At 25.7% G+C, this 19,611-nt stretch overlaps 2 protein-coding genes across 8 annotated transcripts in view; one reads left to right on the top strand and one right to left on the bottom strand.

Moving 5' to 3' along the window:
- The window catches only part of Utx (Utx histone demethylase), a 113,589-nt gene extending 112,332 nt beyond the window's left edge, over positions 1-1,257 (top strand). For 4 of the 5 annotated variants that reach the window (XM_086910672.1, XM_086910671.1, XM_086910674.1 and 1 more), the window contains one exon: positions 166-1,257. In XM_086910672.1, coding sequence (XP_086766798.1) covers positions 166-378 — 213 coding nt within the window. In that variant the 3' untranslated portion in view covers positions 379-1,257. The remainder of the gene's footprint in view (positions 1-165) is intronic. The other variant, XR_015292709.1, reaches the window with a different exon arrangement.
- Positions 1,258-6,148: 4,891 nt separating this feature from the next.
- On the bottom strand, positions 6,149-18,770 carry Adcy8 (adenylyl cyclase 78C). Of its 3 annotated transcripts, XM_012486679.3 has the most exons (20): positions 18,679-18,770; positions 17,603-17,651; positions 14,905-15,137; positions 14,223-14,380; positions 13,934-14,123; positions 13,313-13,497; positions 12,961-13,159; positions 12,069-12,227; positions 11,399-11,628; positions 10,943-11,079; positions 10,507-10,819; positions 10,229-10,435; positions 10,039-10,136; positions 9,358-9,858; positions 9,001-9,285; positions 8,582-8,819; positions 8,376-8,502; positions 8,147-8,253; positions 7,792-8,055; positions 6,149-7,680 (listed from the first exon to the last, which is right to left on the bottom strand). In XM_012486679.3, exons 2-20 carry the CDS (start codon positions 17,635-17,637, stop codon positions 7,468-7,470), a joined length of 3,879 nt encoding a protein of 1,292 aa, XP_012342133.2. In that variant the 5' UTR covers positions 17,638-17,651; positions 18,679-18,770; the 3' UTR covers positions 6,149-7,467. The 3 variants fall into 3 exon arrangements, with proteins under 3 accessions (XP_012342133.2, XP_031772415.2, XP_086766801.1); XM_031916555.2 differs by lacking the exon at positions 18,679-18,770 and having other exon boundaries at positions 17,603-17,972; XM_086910675.1 differs by lacking the exon at positions 18,679-18,770 and having other exon boundaries at positions 10,507-10,816; positions 17,603-17,972.
- Positions 18,771-19,611: the final 841 nt, after the last annotated feature.

The raw sequence follows: 19,611 nt of genomic DNA, 5'->3' as shown, positions 1-19,611 counted from the left end.
TATTTTTAAATGAAACTCTTAATTGTTTTGCAATAATGTAATAATATTAATATTTTAAATTTATGTAAAAAATATTTACATATTTTGACAAAAGATAAATTGTATCATATAATCAAAATATCATATTTATTAAAAGATAAATTGCAAATTTACATTTTCTTTCAGATTGAAGTATTTAATATCTTGTTCATAAGGGAACAAGAAAAACGACACGTCGTGCACTGCATGGATTGTGCACGAAAACAATCCCCATCCTTAGAAGGATTTGTTTGTTTAGAAGAATATAGAATGCGTGATTTAATGGAGGTTTACGACGGATTTACTTTACATACCTCTCTAACAACTCCTTCATCAGCTCAGTCTAGCCAATCCTCCTGAGAATACATGCAACACAGATATTTGGACTTCTTAGGCACTTTGCAGTGACTTTGATAGTACAATATCTGTGTTTAAAAAAATCTTTATGATAAGGATTGTTTAAGTACCTGAGAGCTATCATGAAGAAAATGAAAACAGATCGAAAAATTTTATATGTTAGACTGTATAGTCAAACATCTGTTTCCATATTAATTTTAAGGTACGCACAATATATGTTGTATATGAAAGAATTGAAAATTTTTAATATTCTGACAATTAGTTAGTACTATTTACACAAACTGAAAACTATATTCGATCAATTTTATATTGGATTAATACAAAATCTCCAAAATATTGTTCTAGCTCTCGGGCATAGAAAATTGAAGCTAAGTTAAACGAGAGAAGACTGTGCTTTACTTGTAAATTACTTGATATCACCATTTGCTAAAACTTTGCAATAAGACGTAATGGATATAATGGGAATAGTTATCAAACTTGGTCGCGTTTCTTATCAGTTTTATGTCATGGCTAGAGTCTGAAAAATAAGCATTTAATATTCATTTTTGTCATGAAAAAAAAAATATATATATATAAATATTTATATATATATATTTTGTTATTTTTTTTCATAAATCGCATATTTCGAAATTTTTACGAATAATAAATTGCCAAAGAAAGCAGAAAAAATTTATATACACGAAAACATCATAAAATGTTCACTGCCAATCGTGAATATAATAAAAAGATTACATTTAGTCCAAAATGATGAGGGATAAATTGTCGTTAACTATTGTTATGAATTAAGATACGATTGTAAAGTATTGCAAAGCTGCTCAAAACATACTTTTATGTACATTTTTGTATACAAACGAATTGAAACGATTACTACTTTTGATGAAATTCACGGAGATATTACACTGTTTCGAATGTCTTACTGCCAATGACAATTCAATCTTAATGTAGTAGTATAACAATTGTGTTTTCACATTTAAAAATAATGTGATCAATATGAGATTGAGATTTATTAAAAATTATTGATGTTTTTTATAAATTCAAATGATTCAACAAAAAAATACAGAAGTATTCATGATAAATAGTACTTCAAATAAATAAATTATTGTGTTATATAAATAAATTAGTGGCTCTAAAACATTTGTACAGTAAAAAATACGGTTTATAATAACGATTTATAAGAACATATTGACCTCCGTGTTTAAGATGAGAAAAGGATAACATGCTGCGAAAAACTTATAAAATGGCGTTTCTCAAATTATAATTTTATTTACTATAAACAAAACAAGTGAAAAAACGTATGAACATTTAGAACTAGAAATTGGAAAACATGTATTAAATTTTTCTGTCAACGATAAAATAGTAAGATAAAAATTATTAATATTTATTAATTGTAAATGAATTTATTTGAATCAATTTTTAATTATATTAAATTATTTCTTGATTTATACAATTTATTCAAATAGATAGAAAATAAAATTGTAACTATCATCTTATTTAAAATATTATTTAATTCAATATAATTGTAGAATATTAGTGCAAAATTATAATTTTAACAAATATAGAAGCAAAATATAAAATCAGTTCAAGATTTAAATAAAGTTGGAGAACGCTGACGTATAATGTTTAATAGCAAGTAATCGTATCTTAAAACAAAAAAGAAACGTACCTTCGACTCAGTCTTGTCAATTCACATTGGTGTTTAAAAACGCCAAATGTACGTGCCAGAAAACAAAAAAAAATCTTACCCACCACAAATGTATAAATAATACAATTCTCGTTCCGCCGAAAAAAATGTATTTTCACATACGCATGAGAGAGAGGGAGAGAAAGAGAGAGAAAGTGAAGAAAAAAGCAAAAATGGTAGATAGTCCATACAGGTTGTAATAAGATCATCGGAGAACGATGTATTTTTGAAAATCCTAGAAAATGCTAGTTCCGCCGAGTTAGTTAATAATAAACGAAAATCGCATTTATATGCGTGACAAATTTCAACGCTGTAATTGCAATATATGTATGTACATATATATATATATATATATATACATATATACATATACATACATATATATCTACATCATATAAAGCAATGGCTGAATATAATGCTAATTTCTGAATATATTCGCCAGTTATCTATGATTATTAATGATGGTCGTACGGGTTCAAAAACTCGTGTCCAAGAGTATTTTAATCCATACACTCTAATGATCTCATTTCATGTAATATTGGCAGTTTGGAATGATAATGATTTCTGCCGATATTTCGAACTGACTTGACAATTTTGATTAACAAGTAATAAATTATGTATAAATATATTTAATGTAAAAAAAAATAAGATAAGATAATGTGAAATGAATTGAAACGGAATGGCTCAAGAGCTTTGCTAAGTAATAACAAACAAACTGAATGCAGTCTTCATGTAGTACTAAGTCTGTCTTGCTGTGACTGATGGCTAATCTGCATTGATTTGAATACAAAATTGAGCAGATTTTCTATACCGTTTTAATGATATATGAAATTTTTTTACTAATACTATTTGATTTTAATAGCTGATGATTTAATATTATCATTATTTTTTTTTTCATTAATTGGGCAATACTTAATAAATATATTAATTATATTATACATAAAATTTTTATTTTTATTTCTGTGATCTTTAACAATAATTTAAACTATAATAATATATATTAATATTTTCAAAATAATATTTTCAAAATACACTTCAAAATAATAAAATGTACATGATATAAAAAATATGTATCTATATGTTAATATAAATTGTTATTAACATTATATATTAAAATTGCATTGTCTAAAAACGGTTTCATTAAAAAAAGTTCACAGCATTGGCAGCTCAAGTTTGTTTGCAATTGTTTAATTTTTTTTTTTTTTAGAATGTTTTAGATCCTTCAAATAACAAGTTTCACTTGTTGGTAAATTAATATTATAGCAAGAAATGTACTTCTCTTAATAATTAAATATATTATATCTTGTTGCTTACAAGTGGAATACTTGCAATTGAATGGAAAATAATTTTATAAAATTCTAACGAAATAATTTATATGTGATCATTGATAAAATTGTAAACTTACAACTGAATATTTAAAGATCTTGATAGTAATTATTTGAACATAGAAAGATACATAACATAAATAAGAAAAAATTGTTTTCTTTGAAATAAATTTTTTTAAATTGTTTTTTCAGTAGATTTCGTAAAAATATGCTGCAATTGCACAGGATGGAAATCTAGTATCATAATTGGCAGTATTATTGATTAAATTTTATCATTAAATTTAATTATGATAATTAATTTAAACAAAGATCTCTAATTCAAAAATAGAGAAAATAAATAATCTACTTTTTAATCTAAACAATAATTATATTTCCTAAATAATATACTAGATTTTTTACAACAACCTGCAGAAATGGCATATTTTATAAGTTAAAGGAAATATAAAGAAATATTAGAATTGATAAAATATATTATTTGAAATAGTAGACTAGTTGATGTAAGCTTCCAAATACCATTTGTGTTTTAGTTATAATTTAATTGGTTTTTAGATAGTTTACATTCACTAGTCGAAATATATATTATATATGTATATCTTAATATTCTAATATTTTCTTTTATTTAATTAAATTTAAATTGCGCATCATTATTCGTATAATGAACTATAAATTTAATTAATGGGAAAAAACCAGAAAATTTGAGAACAGTAGTTATATTAACTTATCATTTAATAAAATGTAAGTAACTGTAAATATTTGATTTTTGTAAAACCAGAGAATAAGTAGGAGAGCAGAATTGTATAACAAGTACATCTTTGTAATAATCACTCAGTTGTTTATCCTGCACATAAGCAGATTTTTCAAAGTCTTGTATTTTGATACTGATCAAGGAATAATGTAACATTGGTGAATTTTAGAAAATTATGCAATTTAGTATTGCGCACAAATACTAGAAAATTATCAAAAGAAAATGAAAATTTCCTTTGTACTTCTTTCATCTTCAAAAATATTTTGAAATTCATAAAATGGCGCACATACGAAATTGCGTAAGTACTTCAAAAAGCAAAGAAAAAAAAAATAACAAAAACAAAAAATTAAAGGACATACATAAAACATATTTTCGCTAAATAATGTATGAAGTGTTTAAGTTCTGACTTATCAAATGAAGTTAACAAAGCAAACATAAAAAAAAATTTATTTTTTCTGTACAACTGACTATAACAAAGAAGAAATAATATTTTCGAATTCGTCTGTAACGTAAAACGAAACGTAGCAAACCATAGCAAAGAAAAATGGAAACGAAAAAAATGATGATATCTAACACGTAATAATGATTCACAAAACACGTAGCTTAAAACTTGTAAAACTGTATTTTAAATGTGAAAACATTCACTGCCAAATTGTGATAAACAAATCCCACCTTTAAACCGGAGCGTTTTCTTAACTTCTGATCGCATTGACCAATTATTTCCTCCTAAATAGTTACCGTGAATTCTGCACATTCTGATATAATAGTCATCTATATTTTTTCTTAATGTTTAAGATATAATAATATCGAAGAGAATATAGCGTTGACCAATGCAGCTAGAATCGAAGGAAACCGCTCCCTATTTTAAGTAGCATCGTAACAATAAAAGAAAAAAATAAATAAATAAAAAAGGAAGAAAGAAAAAAGATCGTATTGATATTTTTAAACGGGCACGTTTTACTGTTTAAAAAGTACCATCTGGACCGCCTATAGCGCTCTTCTATAATATTGTATGTTTACGTGTACAGTGCCTTTATATCTGAAAAAGAGACAAAATGAAAAAAAAAAAAAAGAAAGAATGGAAAAGAACATTTTAAAAGAAAGAAAAATACCTTTGCTTTCGAGAAATCAATGTAGATACATACACAAAACTTCCCTCACTTTAGACACAGGAATATATAGAATTTTAAAAAATAGAGAAAATATATGGGAAACGTAAGTTTTTTTTAATCTTTCGCATTAATTTCTCGAAAAGTCAAGGCATGCGGTCCCTCCTACGTGTCGCAAACATTCTTCTAATTAGGTTCAGATTGTAATGATTACCTAATTATAATTAATGTAATTAGATTATTATTATGAAGTATGTTGTAAAAGTGTACAGTTTGGATCGGGTGATCCCTTTATGCGGGAGATCATGCTGTAGCTAGCCTTATTATTATCATTACAACTATTATTATCATGAATTATTATTACAGTTAATTAAAATATATTGTGTTTACCGTAATAATGTAATATAGAGTTACACAGAGCTCGACTGTGCTGTACATTATGATTATCAACACAAACGCTGCTGCCCTGCAATTATTATTAAATTGACTTTTCCCAAAAATACTATTTGCCGCACGATATTTCTTATTTCCTTAAGACATATCAATTTAAAATTGAATCAAATTCAACAACAAATTCAGGAAATTCTTTGTTCCATTATATATTAACAAAAATTATTTAATTAATTATTTTAGCCTTTTTAATTATTAATTTATTTATTTTTATCCCAACGAATGTGTCATATTAAAATTCAATTAATCTTTGATTATATACTTTTGTTATATATATATTTTCCAATTTTATTATTAATTTTCTCTGCATATGTCAAATTATTATTTACAGATATTAGACTCTAATTATTATAAATAAAGAAAAGAAAATATAAAGGAAAAATGGAAAATTAAAAATTTATAAGAATTCATTAATAAACATAAAATATTCATTCAACATAAAATTAATTCGTAAGATTATCGATTAATTTTATAACCAAATTTATTTTCAACTATACAACAATTTCAATTATTTGAAAACAAAAAATTTCATATTATTTTATGTTTAAAAAAAATAAATTTTTTTTCGAAGAAGATTTATTTTAACTTAAGTATAAATAGATATATAATAAAAAGTACAATGAATTAAAAACACAACTATCAATAGAAAGTCGATAAATCATAATTTCAAGGATACTTCAAAAATACTCATATTTCCTTGAATTATTTTAAATTAATTTTATAATTAAAGCTTTATTTAATGATTTCATTAAAAAATTTTAGTCTTAAAAATTAAATTATAAAATTTAAATGAACTTTACTAAAGCTATTAATAAATAGAAAATAAATGACTCTGAAGTATACTTGAAACTTTCTATTAATGAATTTATTTGTAAGTACTTTGTATTTTTTAAGGATGTCTTTTTTTATTTAATTCAAAATACTTTTTGAAATATATCCATTTATAAAATAAAATGTCACTGTATTTTATAATTCTCTATAAATAATAATTATCATATTTTTACATTTATTAAAATATTCTTAAATAATAGAATAAAGCAAAAATTATTCTATTTCTATATAATTGCTAAGAGAAAAAAGTGAGTTGAAGAATTTAACAATAATAGAGATACAAAATGGAATTAATTTACATTCATTTAATAATAAATATTACCAGAACATATTTATTAATATATTATCCAAATTTCCAAAAAAGAAAATGTATTGAGTAATATGTTAACTATAAATGTCCATTGTTTTTTTTAAATTTTAATACTGGAAGAATCATCTAAAATAGAATATCTAATGATTCTTATATTAAGATGGAGAAAAAATATTTTAAGCAATAATATACTAGCAATAAATTACATTTGAATGAAATATCACATTATGTTTTTTCCAATAAACTTTTCTGAGAAATATTCAAAATGCACAATCTTTTTTGTTTATCAATAAACAAGTTTTTATAACACGAAAAAAAATTATTAAAAGTAGATTTAAATAAATGATTTGACATTACAATTTAAAATAATTTTCCTGAGCAGTAGAATAATAATGTAATAGTAATAAAATAATAACAATAGTTATTAATAATATCAAAATAACGAGAAAATATAAATATGAATTCATTTAAATCTTTTCTCCAATGAATAATTTTTAAAAAATTTTTTATCTTTAAAAATAAAGAAATCGTTCATTTTATCTTACCTTATATATTAACTGCTAATTTAAAGGTGAATCATTTGTACATATATAACTAGGCACCAACGAATCAAAAAAAAATTTTTGACATAAATATGATACTTATGTCCTTCTAAGTGCCCGCATTTGCTTACGACGTGCTTGAACGACACCATAAACAACTGCTGCAAGACTTCGGCACCTTGCAGTGTGCTTAGTCGAACTTTCTTGTTGCAAAGTCCCTTTGCCCAATACGAAATATGTTTCCATTGTTCCTTTTCCTTTAACTTCGATAAGTCCTCTCTTCTGTGTCTGATATCCTCTCGATTCCAAAAACTATTTAAATATTATAAATCAACAAATATGTAATTTGCATATATAACAATTAATCATTTTTTTTAATTTGTATTCTTTAATACTAATAATAATTTTGTATTCTTTAATTACTCTAGCAATATCCTGTGGAACTTGTATTTTTCCCATAACACCTGTAGAATCCATACGGGAAGCCAAGTTTACCGTGTTACCCCAAATATCGAATACAGGTTTCCGAGCACCGATTACACCGCCTACTAATGGACCACAGCTTATACCTACTCTTAAATCAAAATTATTGAACGAGTGTATGTTTACGTCTTCAAGACGGAGTCGCATGGCTACTGCATAATCTACTAATCTACATAAATGCTCCATATCATCTTTATTTTTATCCTAAGAAAAAATATTAAAATTAAAAATTGATCAAAGTTTATTATTGTATTACATAGAATATAAAAAAAAATTATATATCATTTATAATTACATTTTGACAAGGATTGAGACCAGATGCTGCCATATAAGTAGCTCCGACTGTTTTTATCTTTTCAATGCAATGAAACCGATTTTCGTCCAGGAGTTCGTCAAAATCAGCTAAAAATAATTAAAATATATATTTATTATTGAATAAATTATATTAATAATAACAAACAAAAAATTTTTAAATGTTCAGAACAACAACAAAATTTTTTTCACTTCAATTATAAATATGTTACCAATAATTTCATTCAATAAGCGTATACACTCCATTCCTTTATTAACATCTTCTGAATAAAATTCTGTAAAATTTGGCACACTAGCGAACATCACTCCAACTTTATCACGTGATTGAGAATATAACTCCTATAAATGTATTAAAAAAAAATTATAATACTCATTAAATTAACAAACTCGTTAAGAAGTTGAAAATGTAAAATTATACCTCAGGTGCTCTGTCTTGGGTTAAAAAATGATGAGCTACGTGATCTGGTAATATATTTTTCAATAGTTGCATATTATTGTGCCGTGATTCAATCATGTCACTTAACTCTCTTTCAGCTTGCTGTTTCCAAAGGAAATCTAATCTAGATGTTACTTCTACTAATCTACCATGGTATGTAACCATCACCAAGAATACTAATAGAAACGTAAGCATTTGTGCCGAAAGAGGTATTGACATCCTAAAAATACAAATAATCATTATATATCATTATTTTATCATTATTTTGAAGAATTTTAAGAAGTTTTTAATATTAAATATAAAAAATATATTTTTTCAATATTTTATTATTTTAATTTTTCTTGAATTATGCTATGGAAAAATTTAAATTTCATTAATGCCAAATATTAAACATGACTTACGAATCCTCTTCATTAGGAATCGTAAAGAAATCCTTGCAAACTACGAGAATCAATACGGCGTAAACGGACACGATGATCGTAGCCAATGCCGTCTTTACTAAATAATATAATTTCAATGCAGAAGCTAATGCAATCAAACATAAGATCCATGTGAATACAATGTATTCCGGTCTAACGCAAGTCCCCAAAACGATGTCCTCGTCATAGTCCAGCGAATACAAAGGTTCCACTTGAGGTTTTGTTTCCGATGTCGACGGGATTCTTCCCGAGATGATGTCTTCATCCCTACGGTTTTAAAAAAATCTGCTATAATTTCTTCCAAACATGAGTCTATGGTATTGTTCGTATCTATAAAACCTGAAGAACTCTTTTCTTCTTTGACCTTTCGCCAGACTAGCCCTGGCTTTGATAAGATTCGTTTGTAATTCTTCATCATTAGAATCATGGGATACAGTTTGATTTTCTTTAGAAGAAATGTCCTTTTGTTCTTCTGAAGATTCATCGCGAAGAGCAGCTTCCAGAAATGTCAAGATAAATTGATCAAGACCAACAGTCGGCGCTACCAATCGTTCTGGTTGTAACGTTGGATTCATTAATGGTTGCTGTTGGAGTTCCAGAGTTTCGGGATATTGTCGAATCGACATTGGACATACTAAAACACTGACGATCGATGTCAAAGCCATCAAACTAATCACGCTGCATATGAAGATTGTTCGGTGTTGCTTGTTGTGAACTAACATCGAAGAAGCGTGTTGTAAATATGTAGGCAAAGTTTTGAATTCTTCCGCCATCACTAGAATGGACGATGCTACTAAAATGAGCGTCGTCAACAGTAACGAAGCCAAAAGAATAATGCAACTGTATGAGAAAAGTAATATAAATTCGAATTAATATGTTCTTAGTTTCTTGATAAATATCATAATTTGTAATATTTAATTCTCAAAATATATTTCAAAGATTAGAAAATTATTTTTAAAGATAATCATTATATAAAACAATGATAATTAAAATAGAATTTTTAAAAATATAGTTACTTACTCTGGCAATATTACTGCTTGACAAATTGCAATAAACAGCCACACGACAAAACAACAAATCATATTGGATTTAAACATATCCTCGCGCAATTGACCAAACTATAAATATACAAAATAGAAAATATTAATATTGTAAAAAACATTAAAATTTAATCAAATTTAATTAAATTGATTATTAACACTGAATTTACTTTTGATTCTAAACTTTCGTCATTGTAACGTAAAGTCCAAGCATTTATATTCGCCGATCTCATGCGTTTATTACTCGCGGTTTCAAGACCTGCAGTCTTCAATTTTTCAACGGATGCAGCAGACACAGCTTTATTACTCTTCGCAGAACCATTTTCTTCCTCGAGGTATTCCGATTCTAAATTGCTAACCGATGTCGCAGTATTTAACTGTAAAAATAACGCATCATTAAATTCTCAAAATTTTTCTTTTACAGTTTTAATAACTATTAAATACGAACGTTTTCAAATGGTATTTCTGGTGTCCAATCTACGCCAATATCATCTTCAGTAGAAGAATTTGGAGCACTACTATTCGTAGCTAATGGATTGTTCAATTTGAAGCTCTTTTTACCTTTATTCACATCATCTTCAGACCATATTTTTGGTCGTGAAGAATATCGTCGTCTTGATCTTAAAGGTTCCACCTGTTTAATTAAATACGTAACTACATTCCTTTCTTTTAAATAATTGTCTCTTTCGGTTCCATTTCCCGGCTCCACTTCATATACGTCATTCAAACAATTCAAAGTATCCTCTGATATATGTACTCTTCTGAAATATATATATATATATTTTAATATATTTATTTTTTTAACATTTTTGCCAAATTTGAATAAAAAAAGAAATATAAGTGTAAAATATATTTATAATTTTGTGAAACATGATAAATTTTACCCGGGTATTCCTCCACTTTCAAGATGATTAGCCAGTGTTACATCATAAGACCAAACATCAAATTGCCATTTTCGAAGACCAAGTACACCACATAATACTGAGCCACTATGAATCCCTATTCTCATATTTAAATCAACCTAAATGAAACCAATTTTTTTTATATTATATATTTATATAATATTATATTTTTTTATTTTTCTAATATCATATATATTATATATTATTATTAAGAAATTATAATTTCTAATTATAATATTTAATTAATTTTAATGGAGAATATTAAAATTATATGCAATTATAATTATTCTTTTAACAAATAATAACTTACTGCAAATTTTAAATTGAATAGAAGATTGCTATAAATGAATTTTTCGTTTAAACAAAATTACTACAATAACTATTAGTAATATATTTTGAATATTTAAAATTATACAAAATAATAGAAAATTTAAATACCTTTGTTGTATACCGCACATCTCTTATTGCTTTAATCATATGCAAACCCATTTCCACACAACAATGAGCATGATCACTTCTGGCAATTGGTAATCCACATATACAATAATAACAATCTCCAAGCAACTTAATACGTAAACAATGATTTTCTGCGGAAAGCTTGTCGAAACGAGCGAATAAATCATTTAATACTTTGACAAGTTCTTGAGCGCTACACTGGCTGGCCAAAGCTTTATAGTAAAAATTAATGCCACAGATTAAATAGTTCAATCAAGAAATTCATAAAAGTACTTCAAAATTGCAATTAGTAACGTAAAATTTGTTTAAAAATTAATATGAAATAAAAACTAATAATAATACTAATAATAATTAATATAATTATTTAAAATAAATTATATCCTTTATATCAATAACATAATTTAAAATTTTTACCATTTTGATATCTTCGAAGCATAGAGATAAAAATATATTTTAAAAAATATTAATACGTATTATATAAATTATGTGAAAAATTAAAAATTACAAAAAGAACTAATATTAATATAGAAAATAATAGATTCTTAAACAATTACATATTATTTATGAATTTATTTAAGAATTTTAATATTATATATATTTAAAAAATAGTGAAATTAGTGCAATTTACTATCATAAATGAATAATTACATACCAGTGAAACCTTTGATATCAGCAAAAAGTATGCTAACATTTTCGTAGCGATGGATATATATTCTATGAAATTGATTAGGTGTGAAAGAGATCGTTCCACCTCGAGCAGTTTCACGAGCAATATCACGGATCATTTCTTTAGCCACGAAATCTGGCAAAACTATAAAAAAATTAATCAATTATAAAATTATATTAAAAAACATTATAGAAAATCATAGATTGTTATAATCAAAATGGCATGATATTAATTAATCATCATTTCATTATTCTTCCATATCCAAGCAAGAGTAACGGAACTGCTTATTTTGTTTTATTCCATTATACGTTACTTATACTTCCTAAATAAATAATCGTCGAAAAATCGATAATACATAAAAGCAAAATACTGCTAGGCTATCGGTAAAACATATCTGGCGCAATCGGGTGAAAGTGTCTAGTGACCCTTTTTGACACTCGGCTGAGCAAGTTACACGCGCTGACGAACCCCATGCTTGCGGCACAACCCCATGCGTTTTTATAGACTATGTTCGACATGTTCAACATATATATAAATATACTTGAATACGTATCGGAATATTTGCATCAATACACAGACCATGTGTAACACATTTATACTATATACATGTATCGTCTCTAATATTTATCCAATTAATTGTGCAAATAATTGTAAAATAACAAGTTTAATTTAAATAATGTTCTTTCAACAAATATCATATCATTTAATATAATAAATATTTTTATATATTAATATTCTAAAATTCGTGAAAAATAATATTTTCTATTGTAAATTGCACGTTAAATAATTGCTAAAAAATTTAAAAGAATTTAAAATTAAATTGAAAAAGAATATCATTAATAAAAAGTTTGGCTAACGAATTTGAAATATGTCTCACCAGAAAGAAGTAACTTTTCTTGTCGATTGTTCTCATTTTGAGTCCGTTGTCGGGTTTCCATAGATCTGTGTGTTTCAAGAAAAGCCTGTCTTTGTCCTCTGTCTGTCAAATATTTAGTGTACATGCCAGCTAAATTCATTGCAAGATAAAGAAGGACGTTGGTTGTTAGCATACGAACTATGCACGTAATATCATGCAGCTGCAATTGCAAAATTAAACATATGATAACTTATACTTAAAGAAAGCTGCGAAATCAAAAAGTATTGCACTAAGAAAAAACAAAGATTGAGAATCAAGAAATAGAAGAATTAATTTGGAAAAATAAATCAGAATATAAATCAAGGATTCTTACATATGTTGGATCCCGTAATAAAGTTATTCCCGCCATTACCATGTGAGTTAAAGCTGTCCCATAACCGGCAAGGACACACCATCTCAAAGGTAATGGCAACATGGCGTATGGCGCGTATACGACAAACAAAATATACCACATAAGACGTTGTTGACTAGAGAAATCTAAACCAGCTCCTATAAAACCTGCAATTAATGTAAAGACATCCACACATAAAGTAAAATCATTCTCAATTCGAAATTCTCATTTGATCAAAGCGTAATGATTGTTAATCTTAAATAATGGTAGAGGATCGCCAATCAATAGTAACCCATGCCTAGATATAAGTTTATTCCACCGCGTCTCTCTCTCTACGGTTCGCTGAACATTCAAGCAATTCGCTGGACCGCCAACGCACGAGCCAGTGGAGCAAAACTCTATTTGGTAAACGAAGATACAATCTTCCCAAGAGCATGTATATGTATCTATATGAATATATATGTATTAGAACATTGCAATACAATGCTATACGTGCATCGACTTTTATGTTTAATTAAACGAAAAAAATCCTTCATTCGCAAAAAAAAAAAAAAAAGAAATATAATTAAAAGTTACATGAAATATATATCTTTATGTCATCACCTTGTGAATTGATCAGTAACCAAGTGAATATGGAAGCCCAATATAAATAATTATTGGAGAAACACCGCCACCAGCCAAGAATGCAAACAATCAAGTTTGCCGCCATACAGCAGGATGCCCAGGATAAAGACTCGACTAAACCACTACTATTTTTGTCCCTTTTCCATAACCATATCGCCATAAGAATGATCTGAAATCATCATTACATGATATGAAATAGAAAATAAGAAACAAAATTCAGAATATATTTCATAGGATCGAAATAATAATCATTTAAGAATTAGTTTACCTTTAGACTAAGATCAACGATATTTAACATGATCAATGATTTCTGCCGTTGACGATTTGAGTAATGCAGATATGATGTCTCTAGTTGTTTGCTATGGAAACTATTTGACAGCGATGGACAAAATATCCCTTTGTAAAGCACGCCTTTCTTGAAAACATCTGAAAATATCCAGTCCTATTTATAGTCGAAGGTTGTAATATATAGTATAAATTAATAATAATGTAAGTGGAATGTTAAATAATTTATCAGATGGATAAGATATAATATAAAATATTAAAAATAATTAATCGAATACTAATGAATCAATATCATTATTATAAATATATATTCCGTGATTGTAAAAAGAAGTGACAAATATATTTATAATCTCCAATCAATTAAAATTTTATTAGTAATAAAAAAGAAATTCAAAGATATTATTCGATAAAAAACAATAATTGATTTTGTTAGAAATTTATAAGTTAGAATAATAGCACTATTTTTTAAAATATTTAATTTAATAAATAAACATTTTTTACATTTTCAAGAATTTTTATATTTATGCAAAACAATTATTGTAACGCAGTTTTTTTTACTATCTTTTAATTTTTTGATATTTTTTTTTTGTCAAAGAATATTTAATAATTTATAGAAAAATTTCTGAAGAATTTATGAAGAAATTATTAAATACATATAAGCAAACCTCGTTGCGCTTGAGATTCAGTATCGACTGGCTCCTCAGCAAGAACTACGTCCGGGTCGGTAGGAATATCCGCATCTTCGATTGGGTCGCTTGTTTCGTTGATGTCTGGAACTTCCGGATCGTTGTTGGACTTCCGGTCTTCCCATGCCGCCAATCCTTCCCTCCCCAGCCGCTCGGAAGTTAGCTTCTTCACAGCCTTGATCCATAATTGTTTCCTCGGGGAAATACTCAACCTATCGACGTTAAAAAGTATCACGAATTAATTTTCTAGATAAACAATATTTTCAAAAACATTTAAAACATTTAAGAAATTGATACACGAATACATACTAAATACATATTAAGTATGTATATACTTTTGTATTGCACAAAGCAATTAGAAGATCGTGTATTTTTTGGGAGTTGATATTTTTAAAAAATATTTTAAATTTTATTTTTAATTATAAAATATTTGACATATTAATATTTTTATCATTAAAATTATTAAAATGAACAGTGTCTTGGAAGGTCTTGGTGCGAGATTTCAAAAATTTATAACACATATCAAAAAAATTTACTATAATAATAAAATTTATTATAAATATAAAAATTCAAATATCATTAATATAGATTAACATAATATTTTATTATATTTCACATAACAATAATATTATAATTAACTTATTCCATAATGGAAGTTATATGTTAATTTAATTTATTTATATTAATATATATTTATAATTCTCTGTAAGAACTGATTGTAAATTTAAAATAAAAAAAAATATCATTAGGAAATATCATTTTGGAGTTATAAAATCTTTTCAAATTTAAGTATAGGAGAATTAGTAACATTAACAGCATAAAAAATTTTATCAAGTTCACTTCTATCTGCATCTTATCGAATAAGTCGTTAAATCAAACAAAGTAATATAATAATGCGCTTTAACATTACGTTGTACTGATGTCATTCAACAGCAGTAACAAAAAAATATATAAATATATTATTTTGTTATTTCATTATATTATATTTAATATAATATAATAAACGTATGCAATTAATTTATTTTCATATATTGCGAAATGACCAATTCTTTTGATAAAAATATTATATATACAATATTTATACAAATTTGTATTACATTTTTATTATAAATTATTACATATAATTTATAATTTTCTTAAAGTTTCTCACCAACTTTCTGAAACACATTACATATAAAAATTTATAATAAAAAAATAAATTGATTATATAAAAAAAATAATTAATATAAAAATGATATTTTATGTTATAATTATTAATATCCAAAATTTAACTAATAGAATAAAAATTTCTATTTGCATATTTTACAAAATTTAAATATAAATATAAAAATTTGTAAATATGAATTTTTCATAATTTATGAACTATTGGATAATTCACAAAGTGTTCACAATCCCCTAATTATTTTGAGCCTTATATAAATAAAATAGTTGCAAAACACTTTTATGGGTCACGATAAGTAGGTAACAACTTTTATTGTTAAAAATTTTTAATATAATCATCAATATTATATTCAATACTTTTTAAATTATATAATATTATTTGTATATTGATAAATAATTCTAGTAATTTTTTCTAGGAATTCTATTTTATAAAACCATTTTCACGAAATGAAACAATAAGTTCACTGTTAATGATTAGTAAAAAAAAATTCATTTATATTTTTGAAATAAATTAAATCTCTTCTCTATTTTATTTGAAATAATTCTATATTTCTCCATTGCAATATTTTTCAAGTAAAAAACAATTATTTTTAATTATATTTATGTAAAATGTGCAATTAATATTAGATATCCTTTATGTGTTTTATATATATATATATAATAGAATTTCGTTCATGCATCTTTAAAATATAAAAAGAACAACATATATAAAATAAAAAATAGTATTACAATAAATTTAAAAAACCATAAGAAATTATGTAATCTTTTTTTATAAATAAAAAAATTGTTAATTATCTTCGATTTCTTAATTAAAATCTTCAATTCTTTATTAAAATATTTGATTTTGTAAAATTCTTGATGAAACTTAAAATGTTTTAAAATCATAATGCAATATATTAAACAAAAAAAATATACATAATAGAATATGATAATTCAATTATTTTCGTTTATAAATAAGAATGGAAAAATTCTTAAATACGATTTTTGCACAAAAAATTCTATGAAAACATATTTAGACTAACATTCACACGTTGAAAAACGTTTTATGAACTTGAAAAATTGTGTTCGCGCAAAATACATATAGACGATACATCATAATTAGTGCACACATATTTTTAAATGCGCAGCACTATCGATCCAGACATATTTCTTGCACGTATATCGTGATCTATCATCTCAGATATTATTAAAGCCATTAAAGCATACAAATAAACGAAGAAAAAAAAAGAAAAAAAGAAAACAGAGCATAGTGTCCATTGTGAACAGTATCAAGTGTGCATATGCACGTCGAGAGGTGTGTTACACTATTTGGAAGAACACAAAAAAATCTCGTTCGATACACCTGCAAAATATGAAACTTACCGAACAGTGTTATTGTGTTAATGATGTGTCGCATTAAACAAAGAAACAATTGAGAGTCTTCTTTGCGTGATACAATTATGTACCTAGTATCATTTTTTTTCATCGCGTGTTTAAAAAAAATAAAAGGAAAGTGATGAAAAAAGTAAATACTTACTCATTGATGCCCGCGACATCACTGTCCAGCATCATGCTCCAGGTCTGTTCTGTAATCATTATCCCCCGGATGATCCGCGAAACGAACAACTGCTCACGTTGTGATTGTCAGCTGTGCAATTGCCTTAGTATCCGGCATTTTCACACACCTTAAACCAGAACTTGTTAAAAAAGAAAGCCAATTTCTCTAATGACCCGCCCTGGTTCAAACTTTTTCTCTTTACCGCACCAACAGAACAATTTTTATTTTATCAAATCGCAAACATATATCAGGAAGTTTTATCTTTGACTTGCTTGTTTGATTTGATTTCTTTTTTTTTCTTTTAATAATTAAAATGCTGGTACGAAGTTATTTTAGAGTTGTGATCTTTCTTTTACATTCGAACAAGTCAAGTTCGATCGCGCCAACAGGTTTCCGGAAAACATATCCGGAAACAAAAAATATCCGTCCATACTATGCACAACCAAAATTTCATTTTCTTATAGTTTCATTTAGTATTTTCATCCTAATATTTTTATTGAATATATCTTTTATCCTAATCAAATATTATACAGTACTGCAATACTCAAGTGTTTTCTCTTCTATTTCGCAATATCGTGGAACATGTTATTATTATTATTATTGTTATTCTTATTAAATTAAATAATTATTCATATAAAAATTTTCTAAAAAAAAATATAATAATACTATATAAAGATATTATAATAATAGATCCTTTTCGGTCTTCGTGAAAAATGGTTGCATTATAACATCACAGTAATGGAACTTATTTATTATTATTTTACGTTTAATGAATAGATATCTCAAAAATTATTAAAAAAAACATTTTTAAAATAATAAAATTCATCAAGTTGAAATAAATCAACTATTAATATTTTTAAATATCTTCACCGATAATGATTAAATTTGAAAACATCCGTTACACAATTAAAAGTGAGATAGTTTAATCACGGATAAAAAATTCACGAATACCGACGAGATTATTAAAAAGCGAATAAGAAGAGAGAACGCTGAAATGGTAAAAAAATTGAAATAATTTTGATGAATGAAATGTTTGAATTTTGTTTTTACGTTACCTGTCGTTTCCCGTCTACAGTTAAAAAAAATAAACAAGCAATTCTATACGATTGCTTCGATCCAGCATCAAGATAATTATCCACGAGCGAAACTGGTGACAAATGTCGAAAATCGCGAGAGTGCATTCGCTAACGATAAAACCCGCACTTCTATGAGCGAAATCGGTTACCGAGTCAGTACCAGAACTTCAAACGAGTGAATATAACGTAAACTTGTCACCGCGCGATGGCTCTCTTGACGTCAAATAGTTTGCTTCACCCCCTCTAGCGTACAACAAAAAAGAAGGGATATTTGAGAAATGATAGTAAATAATAATAAACAATATAAATATATATTATTTACTATAATCTTAAAAATTATATAGAATAGAATTTTTAATTTATTATACTATAATAATGTAGAAAAAAATTTATTTTTTACCAAATTTTTTATAAAATTTATATAGAAAATATTACTTTTGAAAATCGATTTATAAGATTTTATACATCAATAAAAATATTGTTTTTATAAACATGAATATAAATATTTTCATATTGCAAATTTACTAAAATTGAATAAATGAAATCAAATATATTTGAATAAACGAAAATAAATGAAATTAAATAATTGAAATCATCAACATGTAATAAACATAGTGATCGATGATCATTGGCATAACGCGTAGACTTTCATATGATTTATAATCCAAATACATACTGTAATAAAAGTGCAGTTTATTCATCATATCGATCAATAAACATACGTAGAAAAATATTTTACACTTTTATATAGAAGTCATAGTTTTAAATATATTAAAATATAGATGTAAAACACGTGTAACTTATTTAGAATTTTAAAAATCTTGCTTTTAATATATGTATATAAATACTGATGCATGCTAATAAAAAATTTTTATGCTTAAAAATAAAAAAAATTTCGCATGCTATCTTCAC

This window comes from Apis florea, unplaced genomic scaffold, assembly GCF_048593485.1.
Source record: "Apis florea isolate Af1SG1 unplaced genomic scaffold, ASM4859348v1 contig_3195_pilon, whole genome shotgun sequence".
Classification (NCBI taxonomy): domain Eukaryota; kingdom Metazoa; phylum Arthropoda; class Insecta; order Hymenoptera; family Apidae; genus Apis; species Apis florea.
This window is presented reverse-complemented; position numbering and strand designations above follow the sequence as displayed.